A 25,779-nucleotide genomic window follows, 5' to 3' on the forward strand; every position below is an offset into this window, starting at 1 on the left:
TATCAGCTAATTTTTCATAGTGTTATCCAACTACATATTTTTAAAATTTTGGAATAATATTAGGAATCTTCTCTTTATAAAAAACTGAATTATTGGGCTTCCCTGGTGGAGCAGTGGTTAAGAATATGCCTGCGAATGCAGGGGACATGGGTTCGAGCCCTGGTCTGGGAAGATCCCACGTGCCACGGAGTAACTAAGCCCGCGCGCCACAACTACTGAGCCTGCGCTCTACAGCCCGTGTGCCACATCTACCGAGCCCACGTGCCACAACTACGGAAGCCTGCCTGCCTAGAGCCCATGCTCCGCAACAAGAGAAGCCACTGCAATGAGAAGCCCGTGCACCACAGCCAAGAGTAGCCCCCGCTCACTGCAACTAGAGAACGCCCGCTAGCAGCAACAAAGACCCAATGCAGCCCAAAATAAATTAATTAATTTTAAAATATTGAATTAGTTTCAAGGGTACAGTGTATAAAAGCACAGTAAAAGCCCCCCATTCGTAACCCCCCAACCCCACTCTCAAGATGGAATAGATATGCTGTGATACAATTTAGAGTCGTAGTACTACTCCTCCTCCCACCACATCCGAAATCCTCTGAGCCAGGTGCAGCAGCTTCCTTTCACAATGCTAGGACCCGCCACAAGACAGATGATAATCCCTTTGGACATTTCAAGGAGCGGCACCAAGGGAACAGTACCTGGGAAATGCCACTGACAGCTCAGAATATCCATGGCATCTCTAGAGCCTCGGCACTGCTCTCGCTCTGGGAATGAAGGTCCAAAAAGCACATCGGAGAATGTTCATAGTTGTAAACAAGCTCCACCTTTGAAACACAATCTACATAGAACCACATATACAAGCCTGCACAATGGATGAAGCCAAGGTCTCCTCCATGATTTCCCTTCTGACCACCTTATTGTCTCCTCAACCATAAAAGGTGAACTTGAAACTCAGGACCTTGCCTTGTCACCAGAAACATCCAAGCTTGGATCAGTCTTTCTAAGACCAGATACTTGCTCTCTGAACTATTAGAGACTTGTCACATACACAGAAGTAGAACAGGATTAGTTCTATCTACCTGGGGACCTGGAGTCTTTCACATTGCTCCTGTTCAAACTCTCAGAACAGCAAAACTTTACCTACAAAGGGTTCAAGCCATGACACTCCCAATTTCCACACACCTCCTCATCTCTTGTGAGTCACATGCAGCCAATTCCAGGAATTGGAAACATGGTTGTGAGGAGGAAACTGACTTTGGGGCTCCCCTTGGATATGGTCTTCCAGACTTACCAAAAGGCCATTAAGAGGAAGGTTTACCCCACCTCAGGGAAACCCGAGGCAGTACTCGCAGTCAAGGGCTGGCCATGGCTTCTGAGCTACATCCAAAAAGAATTTCATACTGTACCTCGATCTGCTGAAGCAATTTCTGACTGTCCGAGAGCCAGCATGTACCGCTCCTGAACTGCCTCCATTGTGGATCATCAGTAGGGCTGGCAGATTTAGTAAATAAAAATACAGGATACCCAGTTAAACTTGAACTTCACATGAATAATAAGTCATTATTTTTACTATAAGTAGATCCTATGTACTATTTGGGGCATACTTATCTTCAAAATGTACTCGTTGTTTTTCTGACATTCATATTTAACTAAACAGCCTATATTTTATCTGTCAACCCTACTCAGCAGAAATGATGGAGGCTTATAGAGATCCAGGAGACGCCTCAGCGCCTCCTCAGCTTTTATTTCTACGTCCTGGACAGCGAGCACGAACCTTCCACTCCCAGGCATTGGCTAGAATGGAGGATATTCTCTGTTTTAGAGCTTTTTCTACTTGTCATTGTTATTACCTTCCTTATTTTAAAGAGAGGTTTATTTTTTTCCAAACTTAATAGCTCATCCAAAAGTATTTCAAAGTTCATTAGACAAGGGAAAAACAACATGGTTCTGAAAAGTGAAGGAAACCGCCTGGTGTTTAGTAAAGAAGTCGTAGGGAGATTGAAAAAGCCAAACTTAATAAGCAAATCTCTCCAAGGGTATTTTCAGAGCTTGATACCCTCCCACACCCTGAAAATATTATTACATCAAGAATGTAGAACTGCTAACCAAATGTAAGGCTCCCATATGATTCTATCAAACTCAGGATGCTTCTTTACTAAGCAGTGAGCACACTTGCTGCCCCAGGGACCTTGGCAGTTGCAACATAGGGCTCTTCCCTTTGGGATGGAAACAGCAAGTTTTCCTGTGGTCTACACGCTGGCCCCAAAAATACTACACTCCCAATACTTGTCAACTTTTAAGTATTTTTCTACATAGCTCCATTTTTCTGTTACTATTTGGACTACATCCTAGACTTGACGTTACATAAATTGCATTCAAGAAGCTATTTTTAAAAGTCGGTAGGAAACCTTCAATCTATAGCTTGCAGTCCCTGGCTTACTTTCATCCAGGTGCATAAGGGTTTTCAAAAGTAGTCAGGTTAGTTACCCCGTATCACAGCCCCACGCTTGTGTCACAGATGTAAAAATGGAACAGGATATTTAAGGTTTTAGTTGCCAACTCATCAAGCCTCCCAGACAGAGGCAATAGAGCAAAATGATTACAGAGGCATGGATTTTGATTTGCTCCAGTGTCTTGGGCAAGTCACTTGGCCTCTGTATTTATTTGTACTTATCTGCACTTATCTGTCACCTGGGGGTTATAACTGTACCTGGTCCATGGGTACGTTGTACAAAAGATCTGTAAAGTAGTTACAAGAAACCGACACAGAGTAAGCACTCCACAGACATTGGCTATTACCTATTGGAAATATTTCTCCATGAAGCAGATTACTTTATCAGTGGATGACTTGGTGGGAGACAGTGAATCGCAGAATCACAGCATGTTGAAAGTGACCTAGTTCACACTCTTGTGTGAGAAAAAGAAAAGTGTGCATGTGTAGAAAATGTCTGAAAGTTTACCTAACAAATAGTTCATCATGTTAACTTTGAGGATTAGAATAAATCAGGAAAGGAGGAAAGAAAAACTTGAGTGTACTTCAATTTCTATATCATTTGTGTGTCTACACTGAGACTCTGAATACACTGGAAGTGCAATTTTGTTTAATGTGGCGGGATAAAGGTTTTCAAGTTCTCCTGATCCATCCGTATTATTAGCTCAGAATTGCTGGCATTTCTTGCCATCTTCGGATCTACACCCATTTGAGTCAGTGGGCCATTCTGGACGGAGGAGATAATAGAGCAGAAGTGAAGTGAGAGAAAAGGTGAGACAAGATTTTCTCTTTTCTCTTCAAAGAGGAAAGGTCTTTGGAATGGGAACAACTCACAACCAAACTCTGGGGAAAGGATGTGATGGAAAATGAGACAAACATCCTACCCCTGTGATGAGAAGGATTCCCTGGGCTGGATGGAGGGAGGTCACAGGTGGCTGGACGAGGAAACCAACTAGCGAGAAACACACACAAGTGCACAGCAAACACCCTGAGGCCACTCAGCCTGACTCCATGCAAACATGTGTCCAGCAGCCAGCCCTTCACCTGTGGCTCCCCAGCAAGACAGGTACCTCGGGGGTGCCAACTCATTCTGAGTCCATTATGCCTGGCCATTCGTAAACCGCTGTCTAACGTGTGAGGAATAAACTCTAAATGTTTATGAGGAAATTGGGGAAGGAGATTGAAAGGTTACTTAAACGGAAAAAAAAGAAGTTCAGGAAGGCAGGATGGTAGAGAGACAAGAAAAAGACCTTAAAAGATAGAAAGGATTTGCCAAAGGAGAGAAGGAAAAAGAAATGATTCCGAATGGGTTAACCTGCAGCTAGGAAGTTAAGGAAGATTATTGATGTGTGAAGACTATGGAATAAAGTGAATAAAATTTATCAGAAGTTGCTGAGAATATGGTAAGAAGCATGATTATCACATTATGAATTGGCTGCAATGGCATTCTAGGGGGACACTAGGAAGGGGAAGCAAATGTTCATGAGATGACAGCAGCAGGTGGAAAGTTGTTTCAGGGGAAGATCCGTCTTGCAGAGGGTGTATCAGAGGAGGGCAAGTGTGAGCAAGCAAGGAAATACTAAGTGTATACGGCTCCTTCACTGAGTGCACCCAGCCCCGTGGTCAGCCTTGAGAACAAGCAGGACTTCAGGTACTGGAGCTACATTTCATTCATCAAGACTTGAGAAGACACCCTTAACTCAGGTCTTCTCTTCAAACTCCATCTTTCCTTCTTGACCTTCATTTGGCCTCTTCCCTTACCCACAAGCTGTGGACTGAGGCCACAAAGCAAGATGGGTCACTAGTGTCCTCCATCCCCGAGCGACTGTGGTTCACATCACTGGAGCACCAAAGGCAATAACCAAGTCACAGACACAAGAGTGTATGAAGAAGAAGAGATTCTGATAAGGCTTTCTGTGACAGTGTGGGCCAAGTCGGCTCTATATGGCTGGTATCACCTGAATTAGGAGCAGCCTTAGGGGAGAAGTTCTCAGAAGGCAGAGCCTGGCTCTCTAGAGGCTCTGCGTGCTCACAGCCCACTCCAAGACCTCAGTCACAGCTTCGGCCCCCAATATCTCTCCCTCTACCTACTCACAGTTTTTGAAGTCTTCTTTCCTCCACATTTCTCTTGAGAGGTAGAGCAGGAAGATGAGCTTCAGGCCAGCTCAGACTCCCCTGGGATCCCAGCAGGATGCCTATCATTAACCTCCCACCTTCTAGGAAGCTCCTGAGATCTCCACATTTGGGGGAGTTTTCATTTCCGCTGTGCTTCAAATGGCTGGCTGGAGATGGCCTGTTGGAAGGTGGCTAAAAGCAAGTAGCAATCCTTCGGGCAGCCTGGCCCTTCTCGACTGTCAGACATCTTCAGGGATATTCTAGGAAACGTTGTTTGTTCTAGAGAAGGGAGGGAAACAATCCAATTGTCCAATAATGCTTGAATGGAAAATAAATGATGCTATACGCATGTGATGAAATAATAGCAAACGGTCAAAAATCAAAGACCTAGATCTATATGGATTCACGTGGAGAAATCTTGAAAACGTAATATTGATTGAAAGAAAAGAAGATCAAGAACGTTAGATTGTGATAACAGGTATGTAAGTATTGAAATATTTAAATCAATTCAACATATTGCTTCTATATATATAGATGCAAGAAAATAAACTTGATCCAAAGAACACATTATTTACATTTAATATGCTCATTTATCTATGAGACCCAAAAGAACCCACAGATAAACTAGCAGGAACTAATAAGACGGTTCAACAAGGCACACACATACAAGATCAATAAATGTTAAAAATCAATCAGGCTCCTCTACACTGGCGATAACAAATTAGAAACTGTAAAAGAAAATAAGGAAAAAATAAGATCTAAAAATAGTCACAAGAGCTATATAAATTAGAGCTAAGCATACGTAGAAGGAAATAGAACTAACAAACTGAGTACGACCAGTGAAACTCCGCCCAACCCAAGGTTAGGAAAAGACTGTTGTTACTTTATGAGAACAGACCCTCTTCTTAAGGAGCAGATCAGTAAGTGAGAGTGAATCAAAGAAACACAGCATTTGAAAAGTCAGCTAGTCCAAGCCTCTTGATTGCACATACGGAAGCTGAAGCCCAGATAGGCTGAGTTACTTGGTAAAGGGCCCAATGTCCTGACTCAAGGACTAACATTTTTCACTCATTCGTAAGACACAATCAAATTCAGTACCTTGGAAAGAGATGGGAAAAAAATGAAGAAATCAATTATATAGTTCCTCATCTTTAAGTACAGAAATAGCCGTGACAAAATTACATGTATGGAGGGAAAATTGCAGTGCAGAGTTTAAAATGTCAATAACCCACAGGGAAACTGGAGACCATTTAAAATATTCAGATTAAATCTCTCTAGAAAAGACATTAAAAGATCTCCAGAAGAAGTAAAGCTGTCACTGTTTGCTGATGACATGATACTATACATAGAGAATCCTAAAGATGCTACCAGAAAACTACTAGAGCTAATCAATGAATTTGGTAAAGTAGCAGGATACAAAATTAATGCACAGAAATCTCTGGCATTCCTGTACACTAATGATGAAAAATCTGAAAATGAAATCAAGAAAACACTCCCATTTACCATTGCAACAAAAACAATACACTATCTAGGAATAAACCTACCTAAGGAGACAAAAGACCTGTATGCAGAGAATTATAAGACACTGATGAAAGAAATTAAAGATGATACAAATAGATGGAGAGATATACCATGCTCCTGGATTGGAAGAATCAATATTGTGAATATGACTCTACTACCCAAAGCAATCTACAGATTCAATGCAATCCCTATCAAACTACCACTGGCATTTTTCACAGAACTAGAACAAAAATTTTCAACATTTGTTTGCAGAAACAAAAGACCCCGAATAGCCAAAGCAATCTTGAGAACGAAAAACGGAGCTGGAGGAATCAGGCTCCCTGACTTCAGACTATACTACAAAGCTACAGTAATCAAGACAGTGTGGTACGGGCACAAAAACAGAAAGATAGATCAATGGAACAGGATAGAAAGCCCAGAGGTCAACCCACGCACATATGGTCAACTTACCTTTGATAAAGGAGGCAGGAATGTACAGTGGAGAAAGGACAGCCTCTTCAATAAGTGGTGCTGGGAAAACTGGACAGGGACATGTAAAAGTATGAGATTACATCATTCCCTAACACCATACACAAAAATAAGCTCAAAATGGATTAAAGACCTAAATGTAAGGCCAGAAACTATCAAACTCTTAGAGGAAAACATAGGCAGAACACTCTATGACATAAATCACAGCAAGATCCTTTTGGACCCACCTCCTAGAGAAATGGAAATAAAAACAAAGATAAACAAATGGGACCCAAAGAAACTTCAAAGCTTTTGCACAGCAAAGGAAACCATAAACAAGACCAAAAGACAACCCTCAGAATGGGAGAAAATATTTGCAAATGAAGCAACTGACAAAGGATTAATCTCCAAAATTTATAAACAGCTCATGCAGCTCAATAGCTAAAAAACAAACAACCCAATCCAAAAATGGGCAGAAGACTTAAATAGGCATTTCTCCAAAGAAGATATACAGACTACCAACAAACACATGAAAGAATGTTCAACATCATTAATCATTAGAGAAATGCAAATCAAAACTACAATGAGATATCATCTCACACCAGTCAGAATGGCCATCATCAAGAAATCTAGAAACAATAAATACTGGAGAGGGTGTGGAGAAAAGGGAACACTCTTGCACTGCTGGTGGGAATGTGAATTGGTACAGCCACTGTGGAGAACAGTATGGAGGTTCCTTAAAAAACTACAAATAGAACTACCATATGATCCAGCAATCCCACTACTAGGCATATACCCTGAGAAAACCATAATTCAAAACGAGACATGGACCAAAATGTTCATTGCAGCTCTATTCACAATAGCCCGGAGCTGGAAACAACCTAAGTGTCCATCATCGGATGAATGGATAAAGAAGATGTGGCACATATATACAATGGAATATTACTCAGCCATAAAAAGAAACGAAACTGAGCTATTTGTAATGAGGTGGAGAGACCTAGAGTCTGTCATACAGAGTGAAGTAAGTCAGAAAGAGAAAGACAAATACCGTATGCTAACACATATATATGGAATTTTAAAAAAAAGGTCATGAAGAACCTAGGAGTAAAACGGGAATAAAGACACAGACCTACTTGAGAATGGACTTGAGGATATGGGGAGGGGGAAGGGTAAGCTGTGACAAAGCGAAAGAGAGGCATGGACATATATACACTACCAAACGTAAGGTAGATAGATAGTGGGAAGCAGCCGCAGAGCACAGGGAGATCAGCTCGGTGCTTTGGGAGATGCATAAGGCACTTGTTTTTTTTTGTTTGTTTGTTTTTGCGGTACACGGGCCTCTCACTGTTTTGGCCTCTCCCGCTGCGCAGCACAGGCTCTGGACGCGCAGGCTCAGCGGCCATGGCTCACGGGCCCAGCTGCCCCACAGCATGTGGGATCGTCCCGCATTGGGGCACAAACCCGTGTCCCCTGCATCGCAGGCGGACTCTCAATCACTGCGCCACCAGGGAAGCCCTCAAGGCACTTTTTATTGTTACAACTAGGGTGGCAGGGAAGAGTATGTGCCACTGGCCCATCTTACCTTGCACAGAACAGCTCCCAACAACAAAGAGCTATCCAGTTCAAAATGTCATTCATGCCAACGTCAAGAAATTTTGCTACAACATACTTAGAAAGTTCTGGCATTTTGACTTTAGCATACGCTAACTTTGGGTACAGGTTTCAGTCATTTGAGCAAACTGTTGAAGGCATTCCCAGGTAGCCAAGCTAACACGCTGAGTCTGGAATGGGTGTTGAATGCACTCGTATCAACAAATCCAGCCTAATCCAATATTACATTACTTCCACCTGCTTCAATACCGACAAAATCCACACACGTTATTTCTCAGGTTTCTATTGATATAAATTATAAAATTCCTTATTTTAGCAGATAGTGTCTCCTCATGGTCATCCTTTATACCCGGTGGGTACCCACCCCTTCCCTGCTCCCGTCCCCATTTCAAGGACTCTAGTCTGATTACTAGGTCTAGAAAAACGAGAGGTAGTGGAGGCAAGTCTTGAGGATCTACAGTCCCCTGCAAGGAAACTATCTCAGAGTAGAGGCAGACTTCCTTCTAATAGCACAGCAGGCTCAACTAAGAGGTCACAGGTCAGAGGTCACAGGCTGCAGCTTTGTTGGAATCTGCCCATATATTTCCACCTCAAATTTCCAGGATTCTACTCCTTCCCACTGATGCCCTATGACATAAGAGAATGTACAAGGTTGTGAATCAATGTGTTGTCATTCAGCCACTGACTGAATTTGACTTTGGATCCCCTTAAAAAAAAAAAAAAAAAAAAAGGAAGGAAAGAAAGATAGAAATGCTGATTATAACAAGTCCCCCAAAGTGTTGCTATGTAGCCAAGGTCAAAGCTAAGACAGAAAATCCCCAACGGTAAAAATACATTTCGAGCTCAAGCTATCAACTGGGAGTTGAAACTGAAGGCCCTACAAAGGACAATGGAACTGGATACAAAGCTAAAGATTTAGTCTTTAGCATAGATGGGAGTCAAGGTTAGAGGAAGCCATGCACTGGGAGTGAGTAGTGAACTACTCAACACTAAGAATGGAAGAGCAGCTCTTTCATTGAATGTCAAGAAAGAAACAGGTAGTCCCTAGTTGCTACCACTGTCTTTGAACCAAACTAAAGAACAAGGTCAACCACAAGGGCAGATATGAGAATCAAAAAGGAAACCTCTCTGGAATCCTCACTGAACCAAGTCTAAGTTCTGCTCTACTTGTGGTCTTTCACTTACAGAGACAAACCTTTTGGGCTTACCACAGGGATCAACAGACTTTTTCTCTGAAGGGCCAGAAAGTAAATATTTTAGGTTTTGTGGGCCATCAGTGCTCGTCACAACCACTGAACACTGTCAGCACAATGGGAAACACTCAAACATGGTAAATAAATGGATGGGCCAATAAAGAGCTTTTGTGTTCCAATAAAGCTTTAAAGGCAATGAGCCAGGTTGGGCTCACAGGAGGTAGTTTTCCAGCCCTTGACTTAACTCACTAAACTACAAATTACCTTGAGAGTTGGTGGTTTGATATCTACCAAACCAAACCAAACAAGAAAGCCCTAGGATTTCTGACATCTAATGCAATGCAATTTGAGGTAGCATGGACTTTACATACACATGTGAAGGTGTGGTCTAGGAAACCAATCTTGGAAACCTGCCTCTCACATTAAATACATCTTTTGCTGAGTAAGCCCTTTAACCAAGTAAGTGTTAAACATCAGTGAAATGACTAAGAAGTAGGAAATGGTATGCACACCTCCTCCTTAACAACTTGTTCCCATCATTCTAGGTTTCTTCCCTATGCACATTTTTCCTTAGGGAATCGCTGATAAATTTTACCTCTAAAACTTACCTGTTTCCACTCTCTATCTTCAGGATTTGCCCAATCACCGTTACTTTGTAAACAATTAAAAAAAGTTTTTTGGGGGGTAAATTCCTTTTTTCCCACAGCTAATGGTTCTGTGTGTCATAGTGTCTGGATCGACCCAGCTACTTCTCCAGTCAGACCAAGCACTTGAAAGGACAAGCCGGTACCCCGAGCTATCCATCCATTCACCCAGTAAGGAAGCTTGATGAGGAGAACTAGGATGTGTGCATTTCTACTGTTGGAATTAAAACAGAATATTCTGGGCTGCATGGATTTATCCTAAACTTCAAATGCATTAATTATAAATATACAGTTACACTAATATTCTGTATCTTTGAATAACCATATACATTTTTTTTTATAACTGATTTCTAGAGGTCTATTCCTTAATTTTGGCCATATATATGTATACCTCATGATGATAGGATTTCTTACTGTGAGGGATTAATATGTTCTTAGTAATTTTTAATATTATATTTTACATTATTTTACTACCTATGTTACTATAAAAATAACAGTATTTTACTGGAAAATTGATGTTCAATGAAAAATTTAAAATATGGAAGTTAGGGCTTCCCTGGTGGTGCAGTGGTTGAGTCCGCCTGCTGATGCAGGGGACACGGGTTCGTGCCCTGGTTTGGGAGGATCCCACATGCCGTGGAGCGGCTGGGCCCGTGAGCCATGGCCGCTGAGCCTGCGTGTCCGGAGCCTGTGCTCCGCAACGGGAGAGGCCACAACAGTGAGAGGCCCGCATACCGCAAAAAAAAAAATAAATAAAATAATTTAAAAAAAATAAAAAATAAAATATGGAAGTTAAATGTGGAAAAAATCCCTGAAAATCTTGCCACTGTTTCCATAAGGGTGAATATCCCTTTACAGATGATAGGATGCATTAACACACACACATACATGTTTGATTAAGGTATGTGATGTACCTACCTAAAATACATTAAACTGTTACATGCTTCCGTCATTAAGTTTAAGCCATCATTTTAACAGATCTGTTATTACGTAAGTATCTTAAAATATAAAGACATTCCTATTGAATATTTCACTTTTACAAAATTTAGTAACATTGACATGCTACTCACCTTTTCTATTTGAATTTCCTTATTATAAGGTCCTATTCTATGATTTCTATATCAAAGGGACGCACGCTCTATGTTTTGATATGTACTCAGCAACTTCACTTTGAAAATCAATTTTTCAATCCACCGCTAGGAAAAAGTGTGCAAGTCAGTCATTGAATAAATATGTTTGATGAAATTACCAAATTTCAACAAATAATTTTTTTCTTTTTATCTCAGGCCAGAGAGGAGTAAGGAGATAGAGAACTTGACAAAAATAATCTACTTCAAACAGCCTCTTTTCTCTACTTAAGAAGTCTTGATGAAAGTAATGCTAAAACCCTTGGGAGACAATCACATCAAAACCTAGACGGAAATGTGGGGAATAAGAAACCAACGATCAGTTCATTTACTAAGAAATGTTTGTCCTCTGTCACTGTCATTAGTAACTCTTTCTGACACTTAACCCTCTGCCTTGACATTCTTGAAAAAAGGGTCAACAGTATGTTTTCTGTATTGCAAGATGAACAATCCATTTTCAGTAAGTCTATACTGTCACAAAAGATAACCAAATTTGTACTGTATAAGAGTCACAGAATATTAGACAAAGTCCAAGATAAGATCCAACTTGAAGCGAGGCTGGGGGGAGACAAATGGAGCTCATCATAACAGGACGATGCCACATTAATATTACAAATTGCAATACTGAGTGGTTTTCTAACACTTCACATTTTTGTCTCCCTGAATTACTTTTAAGGCCAGATTTAGGTTAACTGCTCTGAATACAAATTTTTATGAAATTTTGGAGGAGATTGCAACATAATTTTCAAAAAGTTTTTCCTCGTTCATTAACTGAACAAATATCGAGCACCTACAAAGTAGCTGACAATGTTCAGACTGCAGATTCAGAACAAACGTCGCTGCATTCGTGGAATTTACGTTGTAATGGGCATAAATTTTGGCATGTTCATCATACTTTTGTACAAGGCCTGCTAAAACTCACACTAAGGCTTCTCCCCTAATATTTAATAGAGGTCAAAGTTCAAACTTACTACACCATTTACCAGAGTTCTCTGCCGTGTGGCCTCCTGACTACTGGGACATATTAAGCTATGGCTGAAACACTGACTTTAATGAAACAAATGATTTTTTTTTCTTTTGAACTTGATGACTGGAAGAATTCACGTGACACCTGAGTGTTTTTGTTTTTTGTTTTAATCACTTTATGGAACTTTTTTCGTGTGTGGGCTCTCTGATGGTCTTACCACTCCTATCACTTTTATAGCATTTATCAGCAGCATAGATTCTGTGATGAACTGTTAGATTGCAGTGCCAACTGAAGCTCTTACCACAGGTCTCACACTTGTAAGGCTTCTCCCCTGTGTGCACTCTTTGATGAGACTGTAGCTGTGAAGACCGACTGAAGACCTTACTGCATCTGTCACATCTGTACGGCTTCTCTCCAGTGTGGACACTTTGATGAAGCTGAAGACTTGAGGCCTGACTGACGTGCTTCCCACACTCCCCACACTTATATGGTTTCTCTCCTGTGTGGACCCTCTGATGCATGTCAAGGTTCAGGCTCCACTTGAAGCCCTTCCCACACTCCTCACATTTGTATGGCTTTTCTCCAGTGTGGACTTTTTGATGGGCTTAAAGGTGTAAACTCTGACCAAAGCTCTTCCCACACTCTTCACATTTGAATGGTTTTTCTCTGCTGTGGACTCTCTCATAGGCCAGAAGATTTGAGGCCTGCCTGAAGACTTTCCCACACTCCTCACAATTATACGGTTTTCTCTCCAGTGTGGATTCTGCAATGAATTTTAAGATCTGCTCTACAACTGAACCCCTTCCCACACTCTTCACATTTGTATGGTTTCTCACTGGTATGGATCAGCTGGTGGATCTGAAGTCGTGAACTCTGATTGAAGCCCTGCCCACACTCCTCACACTTGTAAGGTTTCTCTACACTGTGGGCCTTCTGATGGATTTGAAGATATGAACTCTGACTGAAGCCCTTCCCACATACCTCACATTTATAGGGCTTCTCCCCTGTGTGGACAACCAGATGAACTTGATAATGGGAGTTCCTCCTGAAGCTCTTCCCACACTCATTACATTTGTATGGTTTCTCTCCTGTATGGACTCTTTGATGTGCCTGAAGGTTTGAACTCAGAGTGAAGCCTTTACCACACACATTACATATGTATGATTTCTCTCCAGTGTGGACTCCCTAATGGGCCTGAAGACTTGAAGGCCGATTAAAGCCTTTCCCACATTCCTCACATTTGTAGGGTTTTTCTCCTGTGTGGACCCTCTGATGAATGTATTGATTTGAGCTACAAATGAAGCCCTTCCCACGCTCCTCACATTTGTATGGTTTCTCTCCCGTATGGACTCTCTGATGGGACTGAAGGTGTGAATTCCGACTGAAGCTCTTATCACATGTGTCACATTTGAATGGTTTCTCCCCAGTGTGGACTCTCTGATGGTCCTGAAGGTGAGAGGCCTGACTGAAGGCCCTCCCACACTCCTCACAATTATAAGGTTTCTCTCCCGTGTGGACTTTACAATGAATAGTAAGTGCTGACCTACGACTGAAGCCTTTCCCACATTCCCCACATTTGAATGGTTTCTCTACAGTGTGGACTTTCTGAGGAGGCTGCAGCTGTGAGCTCTGACTGAACTCCTTGCCACACTCATCACACTCACTGTGTTTTCCTCCCACGTGAACTCTCTGATGAATATGAAGAACCGAGCTGTAACGGAAGCCTTTTCCACACTCACTGCACGTATGAGACTTCTCTTTTGAGTGTAATTGCTGGTGAAGATCAAAGGTGGAGAGATCGGTGAAGGCTTCTTTACATTCATTACACTGGTAAGGTTTTTGTCCTGTGTGAATCATAGTATTCTGATCCAGTGTTGAAACCCTCGTGCTATCTTTTCTATAATCACTGTAGCCGTAAGGTTTTTGACCCTTGTGTACTCCATGAGCATCAAGGTGATGTGAAATCCAACCGATGGTGTCAACATCCTCTTTACACTGACACAGTTTGTTTTTCATGGAAATTTGCTGGTGTCTATTCTGATAATTCTGTGACTCAGTCAATGAAGTTTTCCTCCAAGAATCCTGGGCTCTCAAAGTTGCAAACCTTGGATTTCCAGTACTACTGGGATCACCTGCTTTATCATTTAATATATGGTTCTCATCTTCAGAAATTTGAATAGAGTCCTGCCCCAATCTGGCAGGGGGAATCACCTTGTCTGTGGAACTGACAACTATTTATCATGGAGTCTTGGCATCTGGTTAAGTCATTTGCAATTTGTTGCCAGATTTGCCAGCAGGAAAGCTCTTCACGTGATCCTCTGTCTTGAACGGCCCTCAACTCACTTTGAATGTTTTCTTCTATAAGGACAGAGAATTCAGAGATGTGGACACGTGAATGCTTTGTTCAAAGATTCAAGATTTTACACTTAAGACACAGTATGAGACTTTAATGAACCTCAGGATGGTTCAGCTTATCTTTCGCACGACAAATGAAGTTCTCTGGTTTATATACTAACAGAAACCAAGAGATGGTCTGTTAAACTCCCAAATACTTAGCATTAATGAAACCCATTTAAAACCAAATGACTACTCTGACATACTATTTAAATCATCTTTCAAAAATTACATGTCATTCCTACCATAACACAGTATCAATAAAGACAAGCATTTTGCTGTGCTCACAGCTTTAACAGTGCCTAGCAGTTAGTCAGGGCTCAAGAAATGCATGTACAGGTGAACTCAGTTTGATTTCTAGGATTCTCTACAATTCTGAACCCCAGGTTAAGTTTGAACCAAGTCAGAGAAGCGAAACAGCTTTTACAAGTCAGGTATCAGATACAGGAAAAGGACTGGAAAGTACAGTTTTGCTTAAGTTGAAAGGCTGCACCCGAGGCGGCAGCACACCAAGGGGGTTAGTGCTGAGGAGGATATGAAAGGTGCTAAAAACCGGGACTTCCCCGGTGGCACAGTGGTTAATCATCTGCCTGCCAGTGCAGGGGACACAGGTTCGAGCCCTGGTCCGGAAAGATCCCACATGCCGCAGAGCAACTAAGCCCGTGTGCCACAACTACTGAGCCCACGTGCCACAACTACTGAAGCCCGCATTCCTAGAGACCGTGCTCTGAAACAAGAGAAGCCACTGCAATGAGAAGCCTGCGCTCCGCAACGAAGAGCTGCTCCCACTCGCCACAACTAGAGAAAAGCCCATATGCAAGCAACGAAGACCCAATGCAACCAAAAATTAATTAATGTTTAAAAAGGTTCTAAGAATCAGTGCGGTTAAAAAAAAGCATGAAGACCTATGCACTGGATCCTTCTGAGGCATTTGTGCTGCCTAATACGTTCCTCCACTCCCCCTGCCAAGCAGGAGTCAAAATTTAGAGACTAGGGAAGAATGCTGTCTCTTTAAAAACAGCATGGAAAATTTTTGGACACAGATACATTGGTCTTTAACAAGAATGAGTTCCAAAGTGAAGAATGGAGTTTATGAGTGAGCTGGGAATAAATTCCATAGCCTGTGATAAGTACTGAGAAGAAACAGACTAGAAACTATTAAAGAATGATCAAAGCACTCAAGGTGACATTATCTAAAATGGCTTCTACAAGATACATACAAATGCACACACACACACACACAAAATGTTTGTAGAGCTAACAAAGATCGATTTCTTATTAGTGAGGTGGGCTTTGGAGGAGGCAAATGGGACGCAGCGGGGCAAATCTTTTAAGGGAAAGGCTAACTCACCAGCTGGCTGTTCTCTGAGACCTGTTCTCCCCTGGTATAAGGGATAAGGAAATAGAAATTTCTTTCCTTCTATGGGAGGGTTACCTAAGAAGTAGACATAAGAATCCTCATTCAAAACAGTATTTCCTCCCCAAATGAATTTGCTCTGCTACTAAGAGCTCAAGGAAAGTCACAGGGAAAGCATTTTACTCAGTTTGGTTATAATTACAGGTTCTATACATATTTTTTGTGCAAGTTGATGAGGGCCAACTTGTACAGAAAGGCAAACACACACATACACACATCATGGGCACCTGAGAAGTTAGAATTAGGCTAGGAATTCATTTGAAGACAAAAAAACATTTAGCAATATCCCTTATTCACTCGGATTTGTTCACCGCCTACTAGCTATTTTCATGGAAGGCTAATTTCTCTATCCATTAACTCATTCGTTTTTTCAAGAAATATTTAAGAGTTCCTGTCATGTACCAAGACTATGCTAAGCACTGAGGCTAGTGAGCAATAAACATATAACAGACCAAATTCCTCCTGCACTCCTGGATTACCCTCCAGTGGAAGAAAGAGAGGTGAGGAACAGGTGAACAAAATGTACATGAGTGAAACGCTTAGAGACAAAACAAGGCAGGGCAGAGAGAGTAAGAAAGAGAGGACTGTATTTTCCACAGGGTGGTCAGAGGACAGCCACCTCCTCATCTTTAAGGTGACTGACTGAAAGAAGTAGAGGCCTAAAAGATTACAGGTGGAAGAGTATTCCAGGCAGAGAGAAGGACAAGGAAAAGGCTCTGTGGCAGAAGCATCCTTTGCAGGTCTGGAAAAGATAGGGTAAGAGGGAGGAGAGGTGATGTATTCAGGGAGGTGGTGGAGAACAAACAGCAGCCCACAGAAGGCTCTAGAATCCACTTTAAGTGGTTTTTATTCTAAGTAAAAGAAGCCACAAGAGAATTTTGAAACAAGAACATAACCTGACTTAAAGTTACAAAAGATCACTTTGCCACCTGAAGAACAAACTGTGGGAGGAGAAGGGTGGCAACAGGTGACCAGTACAAAGACTATGCAATAATCCTGGAAAGAGATTTCCAACTGGGACCAGGTGATGGACAGCACAGGGCTGGTGAGAAGCAAAACAGATAGAGAGCTAACCACAGGAACTCACGACTGCTTGGTTCTCACCTAAATTTCTATCTGGGTTGCTGAATTCATCGACCAAAGCCTCTCTTCTCTTTCTATATGTTTTGTATCTCGTTTGAAGAATGAGAACATGCAAAGTCACAAGTTAACATGAACGGGCTAGAGCTAAAGTTTACTAGACATTTGAGTTCCAACTGCATATTCAAGGTATTGAAAGCTGTGTTTTTCAAACTTTGTATCACGACCCACTGAAGAAACAGCATTTATTTCACAACCTAGATACACAGGTAGAAAAGTATACATTACTAAAACGAAGCTTGAATGACCTATATCTAACCAATGTCTCTTTTCATGAAATCTGTTCCCACTGGCTCTCACACCATTCATGCCATCGCCCAGAGTTTCTGCTGCAATGTGTTGTACTCTTCCTAAGAAACTCTGATATTTTCTATACTATTTTATTTCATTAAAAAATCACACGTAGGGGCCTCCCTGGTGGCGCAGTGGTTGAGAGTCCGCCTGCCGATGCAGGGGATACGGGTTCGTGCCCCGGTCTGGGAGGATCCCATATGCCGCGGAGCGGCTGGGCCCGTGAGCCATGGCCGCTGGGCCCGCGCGTCTGGAGCCTGTGCTCCGCAACGGGGGAGGCCACAACAGTGAGAGGCCCGCATACCGCAAAAAAAAAAAAAAAAAAAAAAAAAAAAAAAAAAAATCACACGTAGGGCTCAATAAATTGGCTTTATCATCCACTAATGGCAGGGAGGGAAATCTGAAAAAGAATACACAAGGTACAGCAAGATACTGTCGATTTACAGTTCTTTTACAAAATAATTGAAAAGGACCTGAAACACACTGTATAGAAAGACCAGAGACATCCTCTCGTGTCCCACAGGAATTGCAAAAGTCTGGTCCCCAAACTCAGGGAACCACCTCAAGAGGCCCAAAGCCTTGAAACACCAAGGTCACAAAGACACTCGCAGAGAAAGGCTGTCCTCACCCACTGAGACCAGGTTCCGGAAGTTTTCCACCATCACATCCTGGTACAGCTTCCTCTGGGCCGAGTCCAGCAGCCCCAGCTCCTCCTCTGTGAAGGCCACGGCCACGTCCTTGAAGGTCACCGCCTCCTACGACAAACAACACCACCTCAATCTTATACCCAGTGGCCAGTGGAAGAGGGGCAGCCCCGAGGAGACGAGGAGGATGGGAAGTTGCTCCGGCTCCTGTGAGGTGTGCAGACTTCCCAGCACCCCCTCCTTCCATCCTGCCAATGCCACACACTGACTTTCCTCAGCCTCACCGGACGTGCGGCTATGAAAGAGAAAGCTTTGTGTATTTACCTGGGGCTCTCAGACAACTCGTAAGTAAACTCCCTAGAATTCTAACCACTGGATCCTGAACTAAAAAGCTTTCACTGTTTAATTATTATTGCCAAGTGCCCCAGAAACAGTTACCAATTTAGTCCTGGCAGTATTTGATGGCACCTGCTTTCTCATTGAGGTGGGAACCAGCTGAGAAGGAGTGTTATATGTGGAAATTAACCAAAAGGCCATGCCAGGTCTCTGAATGAAAACTCTCTCTTTCCCCGTTTCTGTCGTTTGCTTGAATGCAATACTCTGACTCCAGACCCTTGGTTTTCTGGGTGAGTCTGAGTTGGTTCCTCCTTTTTTCACAACCCCTATTCTTTATATTTAAAACAAAGATGAAACCAAGCACCTCTTTCTACAATTGTTCTGAGCTGTCTATGCAGTGGCAAGTGCTTTAAGTACCACTGGACTTTTTAAACTAAGGTCATGTATTACTCTGATTAGAAAAAAATATAAGATGCAAGAAGAAACAAACCAGTAAATAAAATACACAAAGGGTCTGACTCAAGCATGGGGAAGACTGAATCTAACTCTGGTCGTGAGAAAACTTCTAACAATACATGATTTTTTCTGCGTGAAGCAGCAGTTTGATCCTGCTGTGCTCTGCCGTATTTGGCTATTCTACCAAAAAACATCCAAGGCACCACATGTAAAACATACCTCTTAAATTCTGAATACCTAAACCTACTATGTTAAGGGCAAAAAGGGGCAATATTCTTCAGAACGATATTTTGAGAAAAAGGTTAAATCAGGAACACTGTCACTGTAGTGCTCCTGAAACAGGAGAAGTCTTTAAACTGAACGTCTGTGCGTAGAGAGTAGTTTAAAGAATAGGTGCAGGGCTCCCCTGGTGGCGCAGTGGTTGAGGGTCCGCCTGCCGATGCAGGGGACACGGGTTCGTGCCCCGGCCCGGGAAGATCCCACATGCCGCGGAGCGGCTGGGCCCGTGAGCCATGGCCGCTGAGCCTGCGCGTCCGGAGCCTGTGCCCCGCAACGGGAGAGGCCACAGCAGTGAGAGGCCCGCGTACCGCAAAAAAAACAAAAAAAATAGGTGCATAAGTTTGCGGGAACATGATAAAGCAATTAAAAGTGAATGTTAGCTAGTATTAAATGAAAAAAACAATTTAAAACTGTATCTATGTTATCAATACAAATACACATCCATGAATACATATGATGAAGAAATTACAGAAATATAAAAGCAGCTAATTTGTAAGCAGGTAAGCAGTAGAGTGGAAGATGTCCTTCATTTCCCTTAATTTTTCTTTTACTTGTAAAATAAAAAAATGATGAAATAAAACAAAAATTAAAACCGAAACCAATTAAATTTAACAGGAATTTTTTAAAAAGTACACATGGCACACTCAGGTCTTCATATGCTTAGACTCTCCTTGAAAGAGAAAACCCATATGGAACTATACCCAATATTTTGTAATAACGTATAAGGGAAAAGAATCTGAAAATATATGTATATATATGTATAACTGAATCACTTTGCTGTACACCTGAAATTAATACATTGTAAATCAACTATACTCCAATCAAAAAAAAAGAGGAAAACCTGTGTTTAATCTGAGTTCAAAAACGGCGTTTTTAACAGCAAGAAAGGCAAGCTCTACTCACCTGGAATGTGCTCATTTTCTCTCTCCTTCTGGGGAAGTGCAGAGTCCTAGCAAGACAGACAGGGAAAGAAGTAGTCAATGGAAACTGGTTTAAAGAAAAAAAAGTCACTAACCCACGTGGTGCTCATTGTGAATTACCAAGGCTCCCAGTCCTCGGGGTGGCTACAGCTGATTATGCTTGATGAGCAGAGCCCCACGCAGATACCAGATGCCCCCGTGAACCCCCTCAGTGGCTGTGTGAGGAATGACCTGCCCATCCATACACAGTGGCCCCCTCACAGTGTGCCTGCAGCTTCCACAGGGGTCATTCTTATTCTGGGTATGGGGTAAACAGAGACCATGTAAGTCAGAGTAGCTTCTGGAGTCAATATGCATGCGCTGTGATCAGGCTACGCCATTCACGAGCAGTGTCACCCTGGGCAAGTTATTCACATCTCTTTGCCTCAGTTCTGTCCTCTGCCAGTGGGGGAGAACACGGGCAACCACCTCGTGAGATCGTCGTAAGGTAGGAAGCTCTGAGAACACCACTGTCAGGGTTTCTTATTTCTTAGCAACTGCGGTAAAGCAGATGATATTTTAGTTAGAAATTATCCTTAGAGATGTGATTTCCACCAACAGAACACTGTCAGACATGCCGTGTTATGTGAGAGTCTTTAGACTTCTGAAAATCTCTGCTTGTCTTCCTAAAGATTTTGTGACTGCAACAATAACATTTAAATTGACATGGACTTTTTACAAAAGGTATAAAAATACGTTAAGTTTCTTTTTAAACAGGAAGTACCCTTTTGACAATTATGCACAGAGGTAAAGAGAACTAATAAAAGCCAGGATTCTGCAACAACAATAAAAAATAGTTTGACAGTCCATACCTCATTCAAATGAAAAAAGACAGGAATCTGAATTGTAATTATATCATTATAAATATAGGGAAGTTTAAGAAATAAATGGGAGACTTCCCTGGTGGTGCAGTGGATAAGACTCCACATTCCCAATGCAGGGGGCCCGGGTTCGATCTAGTACAAAAGATGGCAATGATTCCACTCCCCAAAGCCTGGGAGAGAGAGATCTTCACAACTTCTAACGACCTCCATTTTGACTCTACACTTGCTAGCTGTCTTCTGCTCAATTCAGGATTCTGAAAGGGGCCCTGACAGTTGACAATCATTAGTGGGGGAATAAAATCACTGGACTAAGTAGGCCTTTGGTGAATCCAGCTCACTTTTATCTGTGACATCCAGCAGGGTCAATTTCCTCGGCCTCAGTTTCCAGAAAAGACCCTCTCTTGAGCTTCTCGAATTTTCACGTGCATGTGAATTACTGCGGGATCTTGTTGGAACGCAGCCTCCTGGGCCCCCGACGCAGAAATTATCCATCAGAAGGTCTCGAATGGGGCTCAAGGCTGGGCATTTCTATCCAAGGGACGCCGATGCCGCTGGTCTGTCGACCACACTTTGAGTAGCACCGCAGTGTAACATCAGTCCCACAAAACACAGCCTCCACGACACAGAAACATACACAAAGAGTAACCAGACAAAAAGGCACGAAAACATTAACAACTGTTATCTTTACATCCTAAAGTTACAGATAATTAAAATTGTTCTTTATGTATATATCTGCATTTTTCCATAATGATTATGCTACTTCTATGATATACATATTATTTGAAATAAAATAAATGACCCAGTTGAGAAAGCTATCTTAAAAACTCATAAAGTAGCCTAAACCTTGCTCTCAAGGTCCCCACAATTAAGTCCCAACCTCCTTTCATGATATGATTCTAGCCAGTACCCTATGCTCAAAGAGAATATACCAAAGGGATTAGCAAACTCAGCTGCTGGACTCAAACTGCCTGGGTCCCAACCCCAGCTCTGCCTCCTACCACCTCGGTGAGGATGGGCCAACAGGGTTGTGGTCCCTGCCCCCAGCTCCTCAGCCTTAAAGTAGAGAAAACAGCAGTACCAATTCACAGAGCCACTGCCTGATGGAAATGTGGTCATTTGCATAAAGCTTTTAGAATGGAAATTAGTGACCAAGGCTCAGTTATCATCGTTACCCATGTCCCATACGTTCTACAATTTATAGGAATATCTTAAGTAGAAGAATGCCAAGTCCTACTCACGTGGGGCTCCGTTGCCTCTTCCTCCGTGCAGTGCTTTTTGAGAAGTCAGGGCTGGGGAAGGAAAGGAGACTGTGAAATACCAGGGCTGTGTTTCCATCCCCACTAATTCATACCGCACCCCCTTCCGCCCCCGTACCAGCTAGAAGTCCTCTCCTTCCAAAACAGGCCAGGAGTCCAGGACAATTCAGCTTCCTGGGCTCACAGAATCCCGCTGCGAAATGGGTGCCTCCCGAATTTGCGTAGTATTAATAACAACAATGTATCAGGCAGTTGTAGACCTTTCACTTGTGCTATCTCGTTTCTTCTCACAACACTATATTAAGAAGGCATTCCTTTTTCCCCCCTTTTACCGAACAGCAACGGAGGCACAGAGGAGTTAAGCAACTCACCCAGTGTGACGCCCTATGAAGCGGTAGGGCTAGCTCATAGGTGGGGGACGGGGTCAGGTTAGGGGTGAAGAAAACCGGGGAGACCCTCAAACCCCAGGAGGCACGACCTGAGCCCACCCCATCCCGGGTACGTTACCAAACGCAAAGAAGCTCCACCCGCGGGACGTACATCACCACTCTAGGCCCTCAAACCTCCGCTTTTAGCCGCTCCTCCTGACCTGAAACACCGTCATCAAGCAAAAGATGGCTGCTACGTGTCCTCCTGGGGCGGAAGTGCCTGCGACTAACCCGGAACTCCTGGACCACATTTCCCAGAATTCCGCGGGTAAACCTTTACAGCGAGGCGTTTCTGTAGCTGCAGTATATGGGACTACACGAGTTTACGAGCTCTGGACTACATGTCCCAGAATGCAAGGGTGGGTGCGGGGGTGTCTACCGGCACGAGCTCTGGACTACATGTTTTCACTCTGGTTTTCACTTTCCGGAATCCCTGAGGTCTCAGGCAGTCTTGCCGTTCTACTGTGTAGGCTTCAGAAGAGTGTAGATTCTGTTCATTGAAAGGCGTACAAACTCAGTAGAATTTTGGACGTCTTCAAGAGGCTAAGCGACATAAAAGCATTACCAGCCACGAAGGCTTCCTGGTAAACCCCAAAGAGTTTCACCATTGGAATAAGGGGAGAAGGAAACGGCTTTCTTCGGCAGGGACTGAAGCCAAACGCCAAAACACCTCATTCCCTGAAATTGTGTAAAGGTGAACGTGTTTTGTTAGCATCTTACAACCCGTGCAGAAGCAAGGGAAAATTCTTTCTAGAGACAGACATCAACATCCTAGGTCTCAAGTTATTTCTGTAATTATAAAATCTGTGACATTGCTATTTGACCAAGTGAACTTTAAGGGGAAGAAAAAAGCATTACTTGACATACGGAGGGACACTTCACAGTCATAAAGTTTCAAATTATCAGAAACTAATAACTTCAGCTGATACTTTATAAAGCAAAAATTGACAGAACCATGAAGAGAAACATTCAAATTCATAATTGGATCTGGAGATTTGAACACATACATAGAGGGAAATGTTGAGCCTTAAAAGCATATATGAAAGTAGAAAGGAAGTTGAAAATTGATTCAGAAAACATCCATTTCAGGAAGTTAATAAATGAATAATAAAACTGAAGAAGGCAGATGGAAAAATATAAGATCAGATTAATGAAATACAAAATAAAGTAGATCCCACACACACCCACAAAACAGAAATTAAAGAAAAAAACAAAACAAACAAAAAAAGATCATCCATAGTATAAACAAAGATTTTTTCAAAAATTTGTTCCAAATTCTTTCAGGAAAATATCCTCCAAGAACTATTCCTGACTTAAGCCAACATAGCACACAGGATTTCTTTCCACTACAAGTAAAGTGAAATCTTGGATACAGAATGATGAAATACGGTAACATGATTAAGTTTTATTTATTCACCTCCTGTTCCCTATGGCACCCTCCACTCCCTTCTCTACCCCGTAAGCTACCATTCTAATTTGTTTGATGTGTTTTCTTTTGGGTGTGTTCTTGTGCAAAATGTGCACTTGCGTATATTTTCAATTTATATAAATAATATTGTGTCATAAAATTCATTCTGGTGTTTATTTCCTTCATTCAGGAGTATATTTTTAAGATTCACCCATCCGGGCTTCCCTGGTGGCACAGTGGTTGAGAGTCTGCCTGCCGATGCAGGGGACGCGGGTTCGTGCCCCAGTCCGGGAAAATCCCACGTGCCGTGGAGCGGCTGGGCCCGTGAGCCATGGCTGCTGAGCCTGCACGTCCGGAGCCTGTGCTCTGCAGCGGGAGAGGCCACAACAGTGAGGGGCCCACGTGCCGCAAAAAAAAAAAAACAAAAAAAAAACATTCACCCATCCATCTAATTTGTTTCATAGAATTCCGTTTTCTGCACCCACATTTTACCTGTACTCTTCCAACTGCCATGCCAATGATAATAAAATAAACATCTTCTTACATTTGTTTATAGACGTATCTGAGAATTTCTTTGGAATACATACCCGAGTGAAATTATTTCATAGCAAATGTGTATATTTTAATAATATAGCCAGATTGGCTTCCTGAATGGCTACACCAGTCCAGATTACCAAAGAGTTGCACGTCAGGTTTTCGTGCAACCACTTACCTTCATTTGGATGACTCATCACCGTTTTGCTAGTGTATTAAATGTATAGTAGTATCTTGTTTTAGTTAAATTTCTCTGATTTCTAATAAGTTTGATCTGTTTTTCAAATGCTTGGTAGCTTCATCTATAAATGTCTACTTAAAACTTTTGCCCCATTTTCTTATGTGGATGCTATCTTTTTCTTCCTCATTTCTATTACATATTCTGATTATTAATACCTTTTCAGTTTTACCAATTACAAGTATCCTTTCCTAATTGGGCACGTGTTTCTAAAATTTTTCTATTGTGTTCTTCATGGAATAGAAATCTTTAATTATGAGATAATAAACCAATAATTTCTTAATATCTGTGCTTCTGAAACTCCTCAGATGAAAAAGTATACTTCTACCTTTTAAAAATTAACTTTCTAGACTTATCTTCCACATGTAGGTCCTTTAAATATTTTGGAGTCTATTTATGTACATTTTATTCCATGGGATCCACTTTTATTTTTCTCCAAGAGAAATTCTTAAAAATAATGATATTCATGGCTTGAAGATTCAATATTACAAAGATATCAGTAATCCTCAAAATGATCTATAGGCTCAATCAAACCCCAATAAAAACATCAGCATTTTTTCCCTTGGAAATTGATGAGATGTTTACAAATATTATGTGGGAAAACAAAGAGCTACAAGAAGAGCTGGGGGCTTCCCTGGTGGCGCAGTGGTTGAGAATCTGCCTGCTAATGCAGGGGACACGGGTTTGAGCCCTGGTCTGGGAAGATCCCACATGCCACGGAGCAACTAGGCCCATGAGCCACATACTGAGCCTGCACGTCTGGAGCCTGTGCTCCCCAACCAGAGGCTGTGATAGTGAGGCCCACGCACCACGATGAAGAGTGGCCCCCGCTTGCCACAACTAAAGAAAGCCCTCGCACAGAAACGAAGACCCAACACAGCAAAAATAAATAAATAAACTCCTACCCCAAACATCTAAAAAAACATACAAATAAAAAATAAAAGAAGAGCTGGGACAATCTGAAAGAAGAATGAAAAGAAAGATATTAGTCACATTGAATCTTACTATAAATCTACAATATAAGATAGTCTGGTGTTTGCTCAAGGATAGACAAGATAATAG

General features: G+C 42.1%; 1 protein-coding gene across 7 annotated transcripts; it reads right to left on the reverse strand.

Annotated features, from left to right (window-relative positions):
* Positions 1–1,354: 1,354 nt before the first annotated feature.
* LOC309797560 (zinc finger protein 222-like) lies at positions 1,355–24,574 on the reverse strand. Of its 7 annotated transcripts, none has more exons than XR_014292707.1 (5): positions 20,111–20,240; positions 19,974–20,019; positions 17,984–18,110; positions 4,584–4,882; positions 1,355–1,488 (listed from the first exon to the last, which is right to left on the reverse strand). XR_014292707.1 is itself a non-coding variant. In XM_082646056.1 (5 exons), the coding sequence occupies exons 1-5, from the start codon at positions 22,649–22,651 to the stop codon at positions 14,278–14,280; spliced, it is 450 nt and encodes a 149-aa protein (XP_082502182.1). In that variant the 5' UTR covers positions 22,652–24,574; the 3' UTR covers positions 12,263–14,277. The 7 variants fall into 7 exon arrangements, 6 of the variants coding, with proteins under 6 accessions (XP_082502183.1, XP_082502182.1, XP_082502181.1 ...); XM_082646056.1 differs by lacking the exons at positions 1,355–1,488; positions 4,584–4,882; positions 20,111–20,240 and adding exons at positions 12,263–14,471; positions 22,092–22,142; positions 22,617–24,574 and having other exon boundaries at positions 17,984–18,107; XM_082646055.1 differs by lacking the exons at positions 1,355–1,488; positions 4,584–4,882; positions 20,111–20,240 and adding exons at positions 12,263–14,471; positions 22,092–22,142; positions 22,617–24,574.
* Positions 24,575–25,779: the final 1,205 nt, after the last annotated feature.

This window comes from Mesoplodon mirus (assembly GCF_964341445.2).
Source record: "Mesoplodon mirus genome assembly, contig: HAP1_SCAFFOLD_730, whole genome shotgun sequence".
NCBI classification, from domain to species: domain Eukaryota; kingdom Metazoa; phylum Chordata; class Mammalia; order Artiodactyla; family Ziphiidae; genus Mesoplodon; species Mesoplodon mirus.